This window comes from Ruditapes philippinarum, unplaced genomic scaffold (assembly GCF_026571515.1).
Source record: "Ruditapes philippinarum isolate M1 unplaced genomic scaffold, ASM2657151v2 ctg275_1_1_1_1, whole genome shotgun sequence".
Taxonomy (NCBI): domain Eukaryota; kingdom Metazoa; phylum Mollusca; class Bivalvia; order Venerida; family Veneridae; genus Ruditapes; species Ruditapes philippinarum.
The window spans coordinates 446,503-468,156 of NW_026852998.1; the positions used below are offsets into that span (position 1 = coordinate 446,503).

The 21,654-nt window shown below is 30.1% G+C and overlaps 1 protein-coding gene across 2 annotated transcripts; it reads left to right on the plus strand.

Moving 5' to 3' along the window:
• Positions 1-163: 163 nt before the first annotated feature.
• LOC132730875 (USP6 N-terminal-like protein) lies at positions 164-20,380 on the plus strand. 2 transcript variants are annotated; one of them, XM_060716957.1, is made up of 14 exons: positions 164-299; positions 2,531-2,587; positions 4,394-4,473; positions 5,033-5,118; positions 6,396-6,438; positions 7,707-7,787; positions 9,341-9,448; positions 11,035-11,144; positions 11,937-12,051; positions 12,236-12,290; positions 12,781-12,875; positions 13,282-13,347; positions 13,727-13,826; positions 14,352-20,380. In XM_060716957.1, the coding sequence occupies exons 2-14, from the start codon at positions 2,578-2,580 to the stop codon at positions 15,845-15,847; spliced, it is 2,445 nt and encodes an 814-aa protein (XP_060572940.1). In that variant the 5' UTR covers positions 164-299; positions 2,531-2,577; the 3' UTR covers positions 15,848-20,380. The 2 variants fall into 2 exon arrangements, with proteins under 2 accessions (XP_060572940.1, XP_060572945.1); XM_060716962.1 differs by lacking the exon at positions 164-299 and adding an exon at positions 367-549.
• The last annotated feature ends 1,274 nt before the right edge of the window (positions 20,381-21,654 follow it).

Sequence of the window (21,654 nt, forward strand, 5' to 3'; positions counted from 1 at the left end):
TTTGCATGATATCTACAAAAAGAAAAAAAAACGTACATGTCGTAGTAAAAATATCTTTGGCTTTATTAAGACATCTTCTTGGTGTTTTTATTTTCGTATTTCATTGATTAGTCGTTGTTATTCAAAATTAAAATAAAATATTCAATATTATATTCATTTTATTTTAAGTGTTACCTTAAGCAAATGTTTAAAATAATCCAACACAATTTAAGCGAAAATACGAAACTGAGCCTTGGTGGTGTATTTATGACGTCACGTGACTTTTCCAGCTAAGAAGTTGACCTACTACTTTTGACAAGGTATTTAACGTTTCAACCACGCCTCTTTCTTTTAATTTTTTTAATGTTCTTGTAAATCGATTGCTTATAAATCGATTGACAAGTTTACTTAAGTCAGTAATTGTCAAATCTTACTCTGACCTCAATATTTCTGCTGTTTACATTCATAATTATTTTGTCACTTCGCTGATTTCATTTTCAGTTGACATTTTTGTCATGTTTTTTTTTCCTACGGTGAAGGGAACGATATTTAGATCTCATTATTTGACGCGTAAGTATGAATGGTTTTATAAAATTGAAATGATTATTGTTCTGAACATCTTGTTTTCATTTATGTCAATGATGTGTTGTGGAATCCGGTGTTGTGTGATTAATCATTCCGCATGGAAAAAGTCTAATAATGTTATAAAAGTAACAAGTGTTTCTTTACAGAACAAACAAAATTTAAATTTATGTGTTTGAAATTATATTTTGTGAAACATGAAAATTGTATTGCGAAAGCTTTGACTTTTGTTGCCGACTTCATATAACATAACTTGTCATCTATTCCAATCTCAACCTCCACCCCAAATCACAAAATATTGCCTAGCATAATGACAGCATGATTAGATTTTCATGGTGCCAGTGAAACAGCAGTGGTTTTCATCTGCCATTTTTGTTTCTGTTTACATGAAACAGTGACAATGGAGTGATGCACTGATTAGATAATATTATCTCAGGTCCTCTCTTTTGACAGTTCCTTGACATACTGAGCTAAAAACATGAAATACAAATTCAGGCCTCGACAAATCCATTTGCCCACTCGCATTTGCGAGTGAAAGTTTGCATCCGGCGAGAGAGAAAATTGATCAAACTCACCCACCAGGGCGAGTCAGATTCTCCTGAGCCAATGTTTCTCTAAACATTTATAAATGAAGTAATTCTTTATGAGAACCAAACTGCAATAATAACTGTAATACTGTCAAACGAATCCGGAAATTGACTGTATGACTTAGAGGGTGTTCGGTAGACTCTGAAACTCAAGGGTCAATGATCCGTCACACAAAATTTTTAAGGATCAAACCTATATTGTTTTGTGAATGCGAAATTTTTGCGTTGGCACTTGTTGATTGACAAACAGTTAAGTTTCCATGCGTCCATCAGAAATTATCAGGAGAGCTGATTTTATGACGGGTCAAATGAGTGCATTTCAGAATTTTCACAGGTCAAACGAACATCCTGACAAAATGTAAAACTTTTCCGAACACGTAAGGTGAATCAATTCGACGACAGCAGCAAACGACAATGTTTTATACAGACATGTTTGGTAATGTCTTATACTGAGACATAAGGTCGATATTTTAGCCGAGTGCCTTAGAATTTGAATGAAATAAGTTTTCTGGCCGCTATGTCGAAGATCATAAATTAAAAAAATGAAAAGTATTGTAAACAATATGTATTTGTATGTATAGAAGATTATTCCTATATAGACAGTAAGTAGTAAATTTGAACAAATTTTGTCTGTCAAAATACTGGTCAAGTTCATTTTATGAAGGGCAAGTAAATTTGTATGGTCACGCCCCACATTAATCGATCAATGCCTGACATAACTGGATATAGGGGGTAATCATGACCTTTGGCAATATGTTTGTTAAGAATCTACATGTATTTTAAAAAGTTTAATGATAACTATACCAAAGCCATGCAAAAGTCTTGAATCATAAAATTTGAACTTCTTGCAAAGATAATGTGAGGGAAAGAAAATGAAAAATTATGCAAAATTATTGAGTTAAAGGCGCAATTAAAATAATTATCCTTCAGAAACTGATTGAGCAATTGATCTGGAATTTTGCAAACAAGTTATTGGTCCAAGCTTGCATCTTATAGTACACAAATCTCGAAGAAAAAAAAATTTACTGTCATGCTAAAAACCCTCAGAGTATAAAGCTTAGAACTGACTTCACCATAAAAAATGTTGGGCTTTATGATTGTAATAGGATGAGACATACTTGCTATATATTGTATATTGCAGTTTGTTTCCTTTTTAGTCAAACAAAAGATCTTTGAATGTTAATTTTGAATAATGGTTGATATATTAAAGATAAGCACAACAGGTTGATCACTCTCATGAACGGCAGTGCACCTTGAAGCTGTTGTAACAAAAGTTTGTTTGTAATGGAGAGTAAGCTTGATAACATCTATAATCTTGAAAAAATTGAATTACTTTACTAAAAAATAGATTGTTTGTGATAAAATAGTAATTTATATTTTAGAATGAAGAAACATTAGTGCCAGAAAAATGTAAAAGATTTTGTGACACATGGACATGGGTAAGTGTTGTTTAAATTTAATACTTTAATGATTATCAGTATTGATATTTTTAGATAAACTGTAATTAGACATAATGTGATAACAGTATTGTAATCTGATATATAATGAATTTTAAAATGAGAGAGGTTTATTCAAATAAGATTTTTTATCATACTTGATCAATGAATGGCATGCAAGCCAATCAAGGAAATGTGCTTCAAATGTGGGACATGATATTGATAGTTTAAAGTCACGTTATTCCTCATTTAAAAAGAATATTTTTTCCCTTTCTTTAAAACGTCAAACATGACTTTAAAACGTTTAAATAATGGTATTAGAGCCAGTTTGTAACTTTGTGAAATATATAACAATCATTTGAAGCCACTTAATGCTTGACATGTGAGAATATTAAAATTACCTGTGTGGTTTATTTAACCACTCCACTTTTCAAAATTGAAATTTGTTCATACACATGGACATATATGCACGATTGATTGATATGCGTAACAAATGGGAAGGTGTTTTACAAAATATAAACTGCAGAAAAATCTCATAGTCCATTCTATTTAATCTAGGTCTAATTATGTAAACTGTGAAAACATTCCTGATTTTCTCCTGCCTTACACAACCTTCCTTAGACAAGTGCAGAAAGTGCCAAAAATTTCAATTTTTTCCATATGATGTCAAAGATTTTGAAGAATTTTCTATTTAGCAACATTGTTAACACAGTTTTTCCCCAAATTTACCTTCAGTTTTATGTTGTGATCTCTGTTTTCTAAATTTGGTAGACAGAGACCAATGCCCCAAAAAAATTGTATGAAAATCACTAGTATTATAAAAATGTACATAATGTATCATTCACATATTGTGACAATTTCATCAGTATCAGGAAATTTAATAAATATTATATGTATGTGGTAATTTGATCATGAAATCAGTACATAAATTAATACTATGTATGTTGTTTTTTTTTTCTTTATAAAAATTCATACTGTGTAAAATGGTACAACATAAAGTACAACATTTAACATCAAAGAGGAAAAGGTTAACATCTCAGTAGGAGTTATCTACATCTTATTTAAGAACTGAATATTACCTTATTTATTACAATTTTTACAGATAATTAAAGAGGGAGTGGGGGTTTAAACAGATGTGAAAATCAAACTTGTGGAAAATGTTCTCTATTAGATTTTAAGAAAAGTAATGTGATTCATGATTCATGTGATGAGTTGTTGATACATTTAACTGGTTTTGCAGTATTTATAACCATATTTGTGACTAACACAGGAAGGACTATTCTTGCATATTTTTGACTATTTGGTACTTTACATGGATTGTAAGTGCCATTTGCAATGTGGTACTGTGAATTACTTTGTTTGTTCCCTTCAAAATAATTAACTTTTAAATATATTTTCAAAATCTTCATGATAATTAGTGTGAATCTTGAGACATGCTGCTGTCAGCAACTTTGTACTTTAGTTTCCATGGGAAGTACTTTAGTTTCCCTGGAAAGTACTTTATTTCCATGGGAAGTACTTTAGTTTCCATGGGAAGTACTTTAGTTTCCCTGGGAAGTACTTTATTTCCATGGGAAGTACTTTAGTTTCCATGGGAAGTACTTTAGTTTCCATGGGAAGTACTTTAGTTTCCATGGGAAGTGTATCCAAGCCAAGTTTGATTCCAAACATGTTTCCTCTTTTGATCATACTTGTTAGTCTGGTTAAGCTTGAATAAATATTGGCGATTAAAAAATCTGTGAAACAAGTACGAAGTAGCAATGATATGTATGTATTTGGAAGAGTAATAATATTGTGATAATATTACAGATGCCCTGAGCCTGGACGAATATGAGGAGTTACAGAGGGCAGCCTTGGAACGTCAGGAGATTGTTGCCAAATATGATAAGGTATGTTATTTATACATTAATTTGAATGTCATAGAAATTTGACAAGATGATATACAGCAGTTTGTATGTTACAGAATTTATACACAGTTATATACAACATTACAAGTAAAGCAAATAGGATGCACTGTTTAATTTTATAACCGTTTTATGTTATTTCAACTCCGTTTATTACCTTTACCTTAAGAATTGAACAGTGGTTTAACAAGTTTAAGCATGTGAAGTGAAATAACATAAACCATAGTGTAAATAGTTTACTGTGTGACAATGATACATAGATATTAATTGCTTGTTCAAACTGTAGCAGGTATTCACTGAAAACTTTATACATGTCTTTTGGATCATAAATGCAAATCTTTATGCAAGATCCATAGCTCTTGCATGGATTTTGAATAAATTATTCCCTTAAATTTTTTCTTACATAGTCCTGGTTAAATTGCTGTTGTTAATCTTTTAACAAGTATGCAGCTATGGTAGTTTTCAATTAACATGTAGTTAATTATAATTAATTCTATTGCTCTGTGTGCTAAAATAAAAAAATTAATAATTTTACAATGTTTAGGGACGTGAAGAGGGGGCTCAAATTGACCCCTGGGAAGACCCAACTTTTGAGGTGTACCAGGTTACAGACAGATATGGATTTATTCAGTAAGTGGACTCCACTTTCTTTATTTTATACTTATTTTATATACCAATGGAAAAAATGAAATTCTATACCAGATAAAAAATGAAATAATATACCGGTTCAAAAATGAGATTTTATTTCATTCCCTTAATTCTGTGTCATAATAAATCTTGCTTTAAAGCAGCCCAACCCTCAGAAGAGTAAAAGATGAAACATTATAGTGAAACATTAAAGAGTTTTCTTAAAAGTTAACAGTAATCTAGAGGAGTACTGCTGTAAGTGTTTAGTTGATGTAAAATAATTAAAACTACCGGGTAGTATACTAAGATCAAGAATCATGAAAACTTTAAACATTTATGTGACACAGACATGAACTAAACCACTGACTACCTGATGTAGAATAGGTGGTTACATATAAACTAGAGAGGTCAAAGGTTAAATATAAATATTTCCTCTCTTATGACTATCTGAACTGTTTACATCCTTATATATTTCCTGATTAACTGTTTCAAATGTTGATATGCTTAGTTTCAGTTAGAAATGAAACATGATAAGTTATTAATACATTATAAGATTATTTGATAAAAAAAATCATGTTATACAATTTATTGAATAATTCCATACTGACCTTTTTCCCAGGCTTAACTTCTATGTAGAACTTTATAGGAATTTTTTTTATAAAACATAGAAGTTAATTATACTATGATATTAATTCTCTGTACATGACACATGTACTACAGTTCTGTTATACTTCCTAAAATGTTCTGGTTATGTCTGATGGGATAATTGTATGTCATTTGAATTGAACAGTTTGATAGTTTAGTTTAAGTTGGTCAGCAATGACACTAGTATAGACCTAGATTAGTCTTATGTATCCTGCAGTTTGAATAGACTATACTGTCAAGTGTTGTGTGACATATATTTGAATGTTTAACTGTTACAAGTGGCTATTCCGCAGTCATGATGTATTGATGAATAAAGGTGTAACATGTAAATAAGGAGGTTAATCCCAAAAAATTTAACATAAAATGTATAAAACATCAGTCAATATAGCAAGGGTAAAAGTTTTCAGGAATTTTCCTGAAGTTCAGGATTCTCAGTCTCCTGAAAGCCTTCTATTTAAAATTATAGAAAAACTGCTAAATTCAGGATTTTCAGGATTTTTAAAATTTCCAACTTTTACCCATGCACTAGCACTTAACATCATTTGTATACTATACAAGGAAACTTTCATTTGAAAAGTAATATTTTATGACTGTGTATGCATGTTTTTCAGTGTATTATAATAATATAATTTCAGTAACAAAGCCCTACCTCATATGACAGATGCTGCCGAAGTCAAGGTTTGTGCTTTGAAAGTTCCACCTTTCTACAATTTCACAAAACATTATAATAATTAAATAAACTAGGGGATCTTTGTGGCAAGGTGGTTAGAGTCACAGATGAAAAAATCACTTGCCCCAGACAACTGTTGGTTCGAATCCCTATTGGGTCTATGGAATTTTTTCATGTGGGATAATTTATTCAGCTACCTAATGGTAGGTCAGTGGTTCTGCTCAGGTACCTGCTTGTGCTTGAAAATTCCCAGAGGGGGACCCGCGGTCTTCTTAAAGTATAACTGGAAATTAGCCTTATTTACAGTCTTTGTTACTTTCCAACAAAAAAGGAGAGAAATTTAACCAATTCCATCAGTACAGAGTCAAGCTAGACTTACATTTCAACAAGGCTCTTTATGGTTGACTGCTATAATTTTAGCATTTTTGTGTCGCCTCTACGGAGTAGTGGCGACATATAGGGATCACTTCTCCATTGTCTGTCTGTCCGTCCGTCACAAAACTTGTCCGGACTACTCCTCATAAACTACTAGTGCAATTTCATCCAAACTTTACAGGAATGATCAGTACCAAGTCTAGTTGTGCATATTGTCAGCATTTTCCGGTTCAATGATTTTTGTCAGAGTTATGGCCCTTTAATAATTTTTATTTTTAAAGTTTGTCCGGACTACTTCTCTTATACCACTAATGCAATTTCAATGAAACTTTACAGGATTGATCTGTAGCTCAAGTCCTTGCGCATATTGCACGGGTTTTCCGGTTGAATGATTTTTGGCAGAGTTATGGCCCTTTGATAAAAAGGTGTTTTTTTCTGTATGTTGCCAGATACACAAAAGCTTGTTCGGACTACTCCTCATAAACTTCTTGTGCAATTTCATTCAAACTTTACAGGAATGATCAGTACCAAGTGTAGTTGTGCACTGTCCGTCTGTCTGTCCGTGTGTCACAAAACTTGTCCCAACATGAAATTGGCCATCATGAGGCGACACATGTGATCACTGATCGCTCTTGTTATAATGAGATCACTCTTTTTCAAATCAGGATAGGTCAATTATCAACTTAAACTGATAATGATGCTTAGTAGTAACTTTCACAAAGAACTTAAGCTGGAATCTAGAAACAATTTTGATTACAGAACAGAATTTTATTTACAGACTAATACATATGTACATCGTCTTGTTAACAAAATTTTGATTACCCGTATAATACAGAGTGATAATACAATGTGCTGTAGACATACAAAAAAAATCTTGATCTTTGTAAAAAAATCTTTTCAGACAAAACAGGTAGAATTAGAAAGAACAACAAAATGGGTGAAAATGATGAAAAATTGGAAGAAATATTATCCAGGGGAGAAGGTTTGTTTGTTTTTGATTTATGTTTTTTCAATGTATCTATTACTTCTTTTCTCTTTTAAATTGTAGGCAAATAGTTGCTTTAATTTTAGCTCGACTCCTACTCGCCCCGGCGTCAGCGTCCAGATTTCAGATTAAAGTTTTGGTGCAGTAAAATATTTTTCACTATAACTTTTTCATTTCTTAAGGTATCAACTTCAAACTTCAAATATATATTCCTTATCATCAACCACATCTTATGTGATAAGGTTCTTAACTCTAGCATCAATATTTTCAGATTGATCTCCCCTTGAACTTAGAATTGTCCATATAATTATTATTTTTTACTGTTCTTCTTTATTTCTTAAGGGATCAACTTCATACTTTAAATATATGTTCCTTATTATCAACCACATCTTATTTGACATGGTTCATAACTCTAGCACAAATATTTTAAGATTTATCTCCCCTTGAACTAAGAATTTTCCTTTAAAAATATTATTTTTTTACTGTTACTTCCTTATTTCTTAAGGGATCACATTCATACTTCAAACATATGTTCCTTATCATCAAACACATCTTATGTGACAAGGTTCATAACTTTAGCACCAATTTTTTCAGATTTATTTCCCCTTGAACATAGAATTTTCCTTAAAAAATATAAAAAATTTTCTTTTACTTCTTTATTTCTTGAGGGATCAACTTCATACTTCAAATATATGTTCCTTATCATTAACCACATATTACGTAACTCTAGCACCAATATTGCAAGAATTATCTCCCCATTAACTTACAGTTTTTTGGCTTGAATAATGTTATATTTTACTATAACTTATTTAGTTTTAAAGGTATCTACCTCAAGGTTCAAATACATATTCCTTATCATCAATCAGATCTTCTGTGACAAGGTTCTTAACTCTTAAAGCATTATTTTCAGATTTATCTCCCTTTGAACTTAGAATTTTCTTTCAGAAATATAATAACTTCTTTACTTTTAACGGTATCTACTTCAAACTTCAAATATATATTTCTTATCATTACACAAATGTTGTGTGACAAGGTCCTTAACTCTAGTGTGACTATAACCAGGATTTTTCCCCTTGAAATTGGAATTTATCTTCATAAGAAGAAATATATTTGTATCATAATTGATTTTTATTTCATAGTTTTCTCTTCCTTACTTAGTCGAGATTCACTGTCTCCTGTGACAGCTCTTGTTTATTTTTATACATAATAGATATTTGAGAGATTTTTTGAAAGATAATTGGTCTTGACTATTCATTATACATTTTATGATATATATTTCAACTAGTTTTTCTTTGGTCTGTTTGATAGACTGGTCATTGATATTTTATTGAGACCAAAGAATTTATATCTTTAATGGGAAAAAAGTAGTTAGGTGGCAGTGGTAGGATATTATAAGGTATTTGAAGATTTTTGGTTTAACATACATATTAAAATTTTGGTGTTTTAAAGCCATATGATTTATGTGTTGCTAAAAAAAGAATAGTTTATGAAGGGCATTTACTTTACCTGATAAATGTTTTAGATATACATATTCTTTGTTGTTATTTCAGTTAACAAGAAGAATATATAAAGGTATACCGGACAAATTGAGAGGTGACATATGGTGTAAACTACTGGGTGTTAGCTTTGTCAAAGCAGAACAAGATGGTGTCTATTCTGTATGTATACTCGTTATAAAAAAAGATATAATCAGAGTTAAAAAAGAAGTTGTAAAAATTGTTGGTAAAAATAGTTGAAATCAGTAATGAAACTAAATATGAAATTAGATAAAATACTTGTGTATTATGAGAAGTACTACATATGGGCAGGGCAAGATTAGTCTTTTGACCATTGAATGAAGTGATCAGAGCCTTTGGCATACTGTTTTGTTTTCTAAGACAGTTTGGTTAGTTTTGATATCATAATGATATATGCAATCCTGAAATGTAATATAATGTTTACTAAATACAATGTTATTATCTGAAGATTAGGTAGGTTAACTTATTATTATGGTAAAAATCGAAATTATATGATATGTGCTAGTATCGAACATACAAGATGATTTTAGGCTGTATATGGCCCACTGAAGATTTCTAACACTATATTTAAGGCTCTTCAGCTTTCACAGTTTATCTTAGTGTTCTAAATACATCAAGTTTTTCTTCAACACTTCTTGTGTTTAGAGTTTCTCATTGTAAAACTATTGGGGTTTTTTTCACATGCTCGTACTATAAATAATATCCATAGAATTGTTGCTACTTTTTCTCTTAAGTTGGTTAACTTCGTGTCTGTTGAGTATATTTCATTGCTTTAATTAAATATATATAGTGCATAATGAAACATGTTTAAAATTGTGAATACTATTAAAAATAAAGGTATATCATGATTTAGTGTCATCTACATTGTAGATAGTCACTACTACATGTAAGACCTAGTTTAAAGTTAAACACACAAAGTTTTCTATATAATTTACACTAGTTTTTCACCAACTTTTCCTACCATAATGCTAGAGATGTGGAATACCTGTACATTTGTATTATTAGTAAATGAAAGAAAAAACTTTTTCAAGGTTGTAATATTATAGTTTGTTTTTCTGTTAATGGAGGTTTGTGGTTTTAATTAATGCATCAACATTTCAAGAATTGAAGTCTTAATTAAGAATTTTTCTCAGATATTTCAGATTTAATTGACATATAATTCATTTTCAGTTCTGTCTTTTTTTTTTTTTTTTTTAGGGAAATTGAATATGCTAAGTTTTTAATTAAGCAGTTACATAAATATGAAAACAGAAGCTTCAAATTTTAGATCTAGAAAACTTGAGTTTCTGTAATATAATAATTTACCTGAGATAAGTTGAAATTTTAAATTTGTGTACTTGAGTTGACTGCTGTTAAGTTATTAAAATTAAATACCATTGTTACTAATTGAAGGGATTTCAATGTCTAAATGTTAAAATCAAACAATCAATTATTGGTTAATTTGGTCTGCTCAGTGTGCTAGAATGTAGAGGCTTGTACAGCTCTAAACTATTGATATTTATAAGCAGTCGGTCATAATTTCTAGCATTATTACGGAAAATTGGTGGTTCTATTTGGGAGCCCTTTCATGACTAAAATAATGCATGAAAGTGCACCTTGGTCTTCCTCAACCAGTAAAGCTGGAAAGTCTCTATATGACCTATTCTGTGTTGATGCAGTGTTAAACCCAACAAATTTTTTTTTATTATCCAGTGAGTTAATTTATACCTGTGTATTGTATGTTACAGCGTATGAGGAGTAGGGCTCGTTCAATATCTCCACATATCCGCCAGATTGACCTGGATGTTAATAGGACGTACAGAAATCATATCATGTTTCGTGAACGATACGGTGTCAAGTATGTACATGTTATAGTTTTAATATTATATTACCATACAGTGTTAAATTCTATACTGCTGTAGTTTACTACTGTAACATTAAGAAATTTATATAGAATCTGTGCAATGGGAACAGTTAATACAAGAATTTATTGTCTTTGTTGGATGTTTGTACAATTTAACTTTATTGATTATATAGCGTTAATTTTATGCTAGCCAGTTCTAGTGTCTGTGTTATTAGATTTATAGTCCAAGGGTTGCTGGTTAGATCCTTAGGTGAGGCATTATTTCTCCATAACAATTGTTCATGGACATCAAGTTTATTGTTTATTTGTTTCTCACAGCTGATTCATAAGTCATGTATAGTAGTTGGTTTTATTGCTAAGGAATCAGCAATTACCAGTTAGTAATCCAAACAAGTCAGTTTGGTGGACCAGCTGCTGAGATATGACTAAAAATATATTATATTGATGTAAAAAATATACATACAATGACATTGTTATATAATGGTGGCACTTGTCATAGAGCTCGTACACCTTAGCCACTGAGCTATTGCTTTTCTTGTATAAAAACAGAGTTGATGTGTAATCAAAACATTTGAAATTACCACTGAGAACATGATACGTAAAAAAAAAACTCGAAAAAAACATTTTTTGTGACTAAAGAAAATAAATGAATAAATTATAAGATGTATACTACATGTATTAAGAATTGTGTATATTGATAGCTGTACAGAAGTAGTAACAATTTGTTTCGTATCTTTTCTAGATAGTACATAGTAAGTTAAGACAGACGTATGTTTTGTATTTCAGGCAACAAGCATTATTTCATGTTCTGGCAGCATATTCTATGTATAATACAGAGGTGGGGTACTGCCAGGGGATGAGTGAAATAGCAGCACTACTTCTCATGTACCTTAATGAAGAGGTGCGTTCTTTATTTAATCTGTAACATACTGTAAAAAAAAATCTGAAGAAGCTGATGTGAAACAATTTATCAAATATTAAAGACAAAACATGTTTTTTTGGTATATTTACATTAAAAAGTAATTGTCAATGTCAGGTGATGAATGATTATAATGTAACATATTTACTATATTTTATATTTACAGGATGCATTTTGGGCATTATCACAGTTATTTACAGATAAAAAACATGGCATGCATGGTATGTTATACATTATGTAAAGTTTGTGATACTCACTCTTACTACACTAAATATCTTATATGGACTTGTCCATCTTTCATTCTGGACAAAACCATTTATAATTTTAAGGGAAAATTTCACAAGCAAACAGTGCAGATCATGATCAGATAGCACTAGGGTACCTGCTAATCTTGGTCTGCACTGGTATCAGTATAGAATCTGCCACCGCTAGCAGGTTTTGAGTTGATATCTCTATGCTCATGTATATAACAAATATACAAAATATTACAGTATAGTTAGAAAATAAAGCATTGTAAAATAAGAAAAATGATATGGATATTGAAGATAATGAGATAAAAAATATACTTTATAAAGATAATTTAATGATAAAAAAAATCTGTACAAAATTAAAAAATAGAATAGTTATTGCGTACTTTGTGTTATGACCTGCATTAGTAAGAGCAATGTGACCATTGACTGTAGGTATAAATATTACATTTCTGTGTTTCAGGTTTATTTATACCAAAATTTCCAAAGTTATTAAGATTCCAGGAACATCATGATAATGTGTTAAAGAAATTTTACCCGAAAGTTCGCAGACATCTGGTATGTGTAATTGTCATCATTTATTCTTTGTTTTATTATTTTCCTTGCTTATTATTTGAGTTATATTTTTCAGTTTGATCTTTGTTAAATAAATTCAATGTCATTAGGTGTTTGTGAAAACAAAACAAGCAATATCTGATGATTTTCTCACTTGTTTCTCACTGTTATAAAAAGTTACTTTTATTATATAACTTAATGAAACTTTATAATTGAATTTGAATTGCATATGAAGTAAACAAAGAGAGTATTGTAGTTTGTGTATAACTAGTATTACTAGTTTCACTGAACTATTTGAATGCATGTGGCAATAATGAAAGGGATATAAAATAGCCAGATTATTATAATTATTACTATGAAATGATACATATTCATATTCAAGGAGCAATTTTTGTTTCGAACATTTCAGGAGAAGGAAGGAATAGATTCAGGTCTCTACACAATAAAATATTTCCTCCAGTGTTTCCTTGATAGGGTAAGGACTAAATTGTGTTGTTTTATTAGTTGATTACATGCTCGAAAAAAATACATATAATTTATTTAGATAGATATATGATTTGTGATCAGTTGTAAACAGATTTAAATTGAAACACAATAGCAGTTGTACATCCACCTATAAGGCTATATTGGCTTTGTCGTCTGTTTCTGTCAGTGGATGGACAGATTTAACACTGGACATAACATCTTGTTAAATACTTCTAATCCCCTTATGGTTACCATGTCAAAAATTCCCAATTTTAATAGCATTTGTTGCTAAGGAAAAAAAACCAACAGAAATTTGCATTATCAATTTATGTTTTTCATTGCCTTTATTTCCATTTTATCTTAAAAGTAATGTTTTCTATGTTTTTCAGCTTCCATTTACATTGACATTAAGAGTATGGGATATATTTATGTTGGAAGGGGAGAGAATACTCACTGGCATGAGTTATACCATTGTTAAACTTCATAGACGTAAGTGATCTTACAAAATAGTTCTCTTAGGAGAGCAATTTTTAAGATTTTTTCTATTTTCCTGGGAACAATTAAAATATAATTTTAGGGTAATTTTTTTACTCTTTTCACAAGAATGCACACAATATATAATTTAAAGAATTCTTTTATAAATGTTGATCTAAAACATACATGCACTTATTTAGAAAGAAGTATATTTTTGTACTATTTATGCACCTGCCATGTTATTTGTTGTCAAATGTTTCTAATGTACCACAAGTAATTATTGAAAGCAAAGAAATTAAAATTTCAGTATGAGGAAAGTTTAAAACAACTTAGTATTACCCAATCAAACACAATAAAAATTGTTGCAAGATATTAAAAGTTAAGCAGTTTTAAAATACATATTACAAAAAAAAGCTCAGCTTTTACTTCTGAGAGCAAGAACATAATTACCATCTAGTTTCAGGTAAATCTTTCAACAACAAAAATTGTCAATATTTGATAAATATTTTGAACATTATTTTGGCTTTTTGTTATCAACAGGAAAGATAAGGAAGCTAAGAATGGACAACTTGCTGCCATTTTTCCAGTCAGAATTAGAGGCTGATTTTAAATATGATGATGATACTGTTATAGACCAACTACAAGTATCGCTAGAGGAGTTGAGGAAAGCCAAGATGGATGTCCCACCTAAACCCACAGCCAATGAACTTCCTACCTTACCTTTTGGTTTAGAAATACAGCCAAGTGTTCATGAAATAATATCTAAACGAGGTGCTGATGAAACATTTGATGAACATTTTAGGAAAAATATAAAAGGTGGAAAAGCAGCGTATTATAGAAAGCGTGGATTACACGGAACCACTCCAGAGATGGGTGGTAGAGGTGGATCAGATACGCGATCTATACAGTCTAGTAGAATGTCTGAGTACTCAGCCGGAGATTTATCTTCGTACTACGATACAGCCGCAAATTCTAGACTGTCTATCGCAGATTTAGGCTCAAAATCACCTAGAAGTTCTCGTACATCATTTGCTGATGGTTCCGATTTAGAAAGTCCACGACTACCTGGTTCGCGTCACACTCCGACGCCGCTTGACGAGGATGACATGGAAATTGAACATGAATTGACCAATATTCCATTTAAGGAGAAAGTACATGTGAATGGTACAGATACTTTAACAAGAGAATCAACTCTTGAGAATATGCCAAATGAAGTGTTTGATGTTAAACCACCTTCTCAGGCATCTGATTATGATAATATGAATGGTGAAAATATGAATGGAAATGCCGATTATGATAACTTGGAAAATGAGCCAGTAGAATTAAATGTTGAACATATACAGTCTATCCCTGTGCAATATGAGATACCAGTAAAACATCTGTCATCGCAACCACGTCGTGTCCCAATACCTGATATCCCTATAAGATATGACAATACTGTGCAAGTACCTGTTAAACATGAAAGTTCAGTAGAAACTGCGCACATTAACCATTCACCTACCATTGTTGTGAAACCTCATACGCAGGTACATTCTATACCAATCAGTAAATCTGATGGTTTTATAATAGACGGAAAACTTCCTCCGACAGAAGATGTCTGGATTGAACGGAAAGAAAATCAGATAGTTGTTAATAAAGAGACAATGGACGTATCCTCTAGTGTTCAGAATGGTGTCAGTGCTCAGTCATTCACATCTTCAGTTAAGAAACGATCTTCAGAACGCCCACCTTCCAACAAGTCTAGTCATAATCCCGCAAGTCCACGTCATCCCACAGAATTCAGGCACAGTCCACAGAGGGGAAATAGCAAAAGTAATCCAAATACTCCTACATATTCGGAACATGGCAGTCAGCCATTCCCGTCACCAAAGTTTGTTTCCCAGCTTCAGATACGAAGGCAGCCAGGTATAAGTACAGAACAACAAAATGGATACAGTATGCAGATAGATTACACCGAGCAACAGATGCAAACACCTCAACGATCAAGATCATCACAGTCAAATGTTAAAAGGGAGATAAATGTGCATCACCTTTAAGTACAGATAAATTCCCCTTATTTTTGTTAGACATAACTCTTATTTGCTAGAAATAGTTTAAGAAAAAATTGCATTTATAATGCATTATATCCGATAGTATATTTTACTCTTAGTATATTTTACTATATACAGTATGTTAAGACTTATAAGTAAAATGTTGTCACAAAAATTCACACATCAACAGTTAACTGCTAGTTTAATTTTAAACATTTATTTAAGTTTTGTGTAGTTATAAAATTACTGTATTACATCTCCCAACATGTTAGACTGTATTTCATTTATATTTCATCCTGGTTACTGTTAGCTATATAATTTTTTAATGTCATGGTAACTAAGACCACAATGTAATTTGCAATAGGAAATTTGAATCATTTAGATGATTAAGTTGACAAATTTTAACTCAATTTAGTTGACAAATTTAACTTGATTTAGTTAACAAATTTAAACATTACAAATATTTTTTTTGCAAAGAATTACTACTGGAATTTGTTTTTTAGGAGAACATGATTACTACTAATGTACATTAGGAAATAAAAACATGATAAACTAATCAAATACTAAATTATGCTTATGATTTGTATTACTCTGTCTCATTTTGTATTTTCGGCATTGGACAAATATGATAGGTGGATAAGATTTATATTTGGACTTCTAACATTGTAGCTATGTTAGGTCTATAATCAAACTACAGCTTTTGTTGTTGCCTATAAAAGAGTATTTGAGATATTATGTGATGTGTTTTAAGTTTAGTAAGAATGTAATGTGGATGTTGGCTTCTAATCTGATGGTTTAAGTGCTATGCTTTATAATAAAAAGTAAAAACAAGACGAAGTGCTGCCATAACTTGCCAGAGTGATAAAATCTCTATTACAGATATGAATATATCACATTATGTTATGTTTGAGGTTATACAGTTATATACTTCTGTTGAGGTCAATAAATAGTTTAACTGACCTGATAGCAGATAATGACCAAGGACATAATTTCAATGTAAAGTTGAAAGATAGTTCACAAAGTCAACATCATTAATGTTATGATTTATTATTTCTGCTGTGTAACATTTTACAGTTTTTTTCATGACATCACAGTCCAATAAGAATTTTGTTAATTATTATTTTGTGGCAAAAACAAAATTTAATAAATCAAAATCCACATGTATAATAGTAAGTGAAATTACATTTAATGCTTGAATACTTTTGCTGCATGTTGAAATATGTTGCTATGCTCAGTTACAGCTGATTTTGAACTTAAATAATAATAATGTCTTAATAGTTACAAAATGACAAAATATTTTTGAAGTATGTAAATATATTTTTGGTATTTAAGAATTATAGAGCTGTATTCCACAGTTTAAGTATTACACATGACTATGTCAGCCAAATAAAAAAATTTAATGTACAATTTACACATATTATTGTAAAATAGCTATTTTTCTGGGGAAAATGTAGTAAATAAGATATCATCATTAAGTTAGATATTTGGAAAATTTATTTTATGCAGTATTAAGTAATAAAGGGGTGTTATCTGATAATCATTGAGGATATTGGTACTTGATTCAAGTGACATTGTTAAATGACAACTTTGTCATTGTTTTTACTGAATAGTTGTTTTGAAAGTCAACATCCTGATTGATTGTTGATAAGTTAATACATCTTATATCAATCTCTAGTGGTTTATCCTACTTTTTTTAAATCTTTATTTGTTTTTTGAGGATTTTTTTTTTGTTCTCTTGTATAGGTTTAGTTGTCATATTGAGTTTAAGATTACAGTATAAATTGTTACAACCTATAAACATGTACATCTATTCATAAATTATTGTTTAGCAGAGGCAGTTTTATTCATTTGTAATTCAAATAATTTTAACAATCAGTTATATAAGTAAAAAAAAAATGAGGTTTAAGAAATTGAAGAAATACTCTTAATTGAATAGAAAATTAGGAACAGAACAGAACAAATATTTTATTTGACTTAAGCATTACAAGCTCATGGTTTTTAAATAATGAAAAGAAAAAAAGTTAAGTAATGAAAAGAAAAAACATACATATTCTTGGTATTAGTTATAAATGATATAAGGTAATGCCGGGAAAGTTACAGTGATGGTTAAGGTGGATTGTGAGGTGTAATAATAAAGTACTGTTGTTATACAATATTGTTATATCATGTTATAAAAAAGATGTTAAATATATTTTATCTTATTATATGTTGTGCAATATAACTCTAGGCTCATGTAACAGAAATATTTATCTTATAGTGAAGTACTTGTACATAAATAACGATAGATATTGAAGAAGAAAGTAGGTAAATCTGCCATGTAAAATATTAATTGTCATATTTTTACTGACTTAATATTATAAGAACTATTTTTCAAATCACTGTAGCATTGGTTAAGACTTGATAACAGATTGACTGCTTAGCTGATTGAATTAAAATGATTTTTTTCCCACTGAATTTATTCCATTTTTCATCCCAAAAATCAAAAACATTTTATCATTTAGTTAATTGTATACAAAATTTGACCTGTATGTTAATAAGATACAAGTAGTAGAATGATGATTTTGACAGTTTCATTCTGTAAAAAGCAGCTGTATTATTATTGCTCGCGAAAGAAGTTTTATTCAAAGAATATGGAAAATATTTCATCATAAACTTTGTGTTCAAACTTTACAAAATGCATTTGGAAAAAAAAATGGCAATTGTACAATGTCATTTTTTTTAAGCATACATTATCAAAATCAACAAAATATCATGATTTTTTTTATATATATAGTTAAACAGTTGTATTTTTAGAAATAAAATGGATATTTTTTCATTTTATAGTAAAAATGCTTAAAGAATTGTAAATCTTATTTGAAGAAATGTAAATATTTCTTTGTTTTGTGCCAATTTGCTGTCCCTGCACACTCCCCTAATGCATAGACATATAAGTATGTGATGTATTGTACTAATTTACATTGTTGTAGTTAGAAGATATAGCTGCATGCTTGTAACCATAGCGATAAGATGACGAAGAACATATGCTGTGATAATTTGTTTTCCTAGAATATTTCTTAGGTGCGCTCAATGTTGTATCGTGTTTTTTACTTATCAATGAAAACAATGTTTAAATTCCCATTCTTGCTGTTTATTTTTGTTCCCTCATATATGAAAAGTAGGGTATATGTTATTTGATTTGAAAGTTTAAAAGTTAAAAAATGCTCAGCTTTTGTTGACTTTAAAATTATTAACTCGCACTACATATCCCTGGAAGATGATAAAATACAATGTTGTAGATAATCTTTATTATTGAACAATATTAGTTATGCGTTAAAATTTAGACTGATTTTAAAATTTGACAAATGATACAAATTTGACATAAAAAAATTTAATATAATTTAAAGTAATATTTGATATGCAATACTTAACCAGAAAATTCAGATTGTTAAAAAGAAATACTTTCAAGCTAATAAAAACCCTGCAACGAAGTGCAAAAGGAGTATTATATTGTTTGCTTTAGATACTGCTTCTTGTTTTTATATTTGAGCCGTGTCATGACAAAACCAACATAATGGGTTTGCGACCAGCATGGATCCAGACCAGCCTGCGCAACCGCGCAGTCTGATGAGGATCCATGCTGTTCGCTTACAAACTCTATTACAAGTAGAGAAAGTGATAGCGAACAGCATGGATACTGATCAGACTGCGCGGATGCGCAGGCTGGTCTGGATCCATACTGGTAGCAAACCCATTATGTTGGTTTTGTCATGACGCGGCTCATTTTATCAACTATCTGTAATTGTTATGACTCTCAAATGTTAACCTGATATTGTAAGCTTGATGTTCATAATTCTTCTATTTTTTCCCCCATTAATAATGTTTTCATCTGTAAATTTTGTAATATCGTAAAGTTACGTGTGGGAATCACATAATTTGTATATGTTAGAAACATTGGAATATGAGAAAAGCTGTATATAATTTTGTTGTTTTTTTACGGAGAAATAAATAAAGATCTGGTCAATCTGTGACTGACCTGAATTAAGATTGTTTGAATCTGTTAGAAAAAGGGAGTACTTGCTGTTTTGTATAATTGGTGTTTAACGAGGGCACAGTTAGAAGCTGTTAAGCCTCTTAAATTATTCAATGAATATCAATTACAACCATTTATCACCAGAACCATATGATTTTGACTATATAACTTGGTTATGTATAAATAGTGTTTTAAAGAATTTAGCCGTTAACTAATAATATCATTTATATAATATCATTGTTTTTGTAAACTTAGACAACAGAGATGAGATATCTCATGCAAGTGTTTGATATACATGTATATTATTTCCCTTTAACAAATCTTGCTTTGTGTAAGTTTCTCTGTTTAGAAACTTTGAGAGGTTTGCTTACTGACTTGTTTCATGAACTGGTGACATAAATATATTGTTTTTATTAAGTTGATTAGAGATGAACCAAAGATTATGAAAACAGATAAAGGCCTATATGAACTATTATAGCTGGATAAAATAGTTGTTATGATGATAATAGCATTAAATAATTTATAAAGAACAGATTAGTTACATTCATTGTTAGATAGTAAAAAATCAGCAAATATTGTCATTTTCTGTTAACTGCAAGGATACAAATTTTTGCCTATACATACTTTGTTTTACTGTATGTATGGGACATATCACATGCACTAATTAAACCCAATTGAATAAAAATCTGTATTTTATGAATGTATCATTGTGACGTGGTATCTTGTAACTAATGTAATGTGTTCACTTTATGGTTGACAACATAGAACAAGGATACATATAGTAAGTGGGTTGTTATAAGACTTTCTTGATTTATTACTTGTATTTAGCTCTCTCTTTGATTTTAATACAACAGATCCAACTTGGCTGTTCCAGGTCCTGTGTAATTATGGTGAAACAAAATCATCAAGTCTATCTAACAATAAACCTAGTATATAAGTACAATCAGAAGTTACAAGTTTCTTGTATACATATTAGATGTAGGAAATGACAAACTTACGGGAATTTATACTTACTTATGATGAATGGTATAACTAATAAAAATCGTGATTTAAAGCTAAAGGTGTCAAAATCTCCTCTGTTTTTATTGTGCTGTAAATGGCAACAATCTTATCTGTTGATACTATGTCGCGATGAAAACATAACAGTACAGATAGATATAGAAATGTTCAAAGTAAGAGAATTCAAAGATAAAGTGCCATATGTATATATGCTAAATTGTTAAAAGTAGAAGGAAATGATATTTAATATTAGAAAAGGAAGATATTTAAGGAAGATATTTTAAACATTTTGGATTAGAGGAGACAGAGATTTCCTGATATTAGAAGACATGATATATGTTTGAATATTATAAGAAAATAATAGTGTTTTGATTTAATGTACAATATATATATGCTTAAATGATGAGATTTTGTAGTTTAGAATTTTCATTAAATGTTGTCAAGTGTGTTGATGTGACATCTTAATTGTTTATTCCCTGTACATCCTTCACCACAGTGCAAAAAGTGCCCAAGTGCCATAATTTAAAGGAGAACTTGTACACTTTTGGCTACAGTGAAGATTATATTTGTTTTTTTGTTACAAATGTTATTTTATTTTTATACTCTTCCAAACATGTTGCTTGTAGGAATTTGTTTATTTAGGGCCCAAATTGTTTTTGTGTTATTGTTTTAAAGTTTGTTTTTATGTAGGAAATTATTTTAAATACACATTAATGTTCAGTATATTCCATCTAGTAGAATAAGGAAATTTTGACAAAATGCTTGTCTGATCTATCGTTTAACCTTTACCTTGCTAATTATGTGT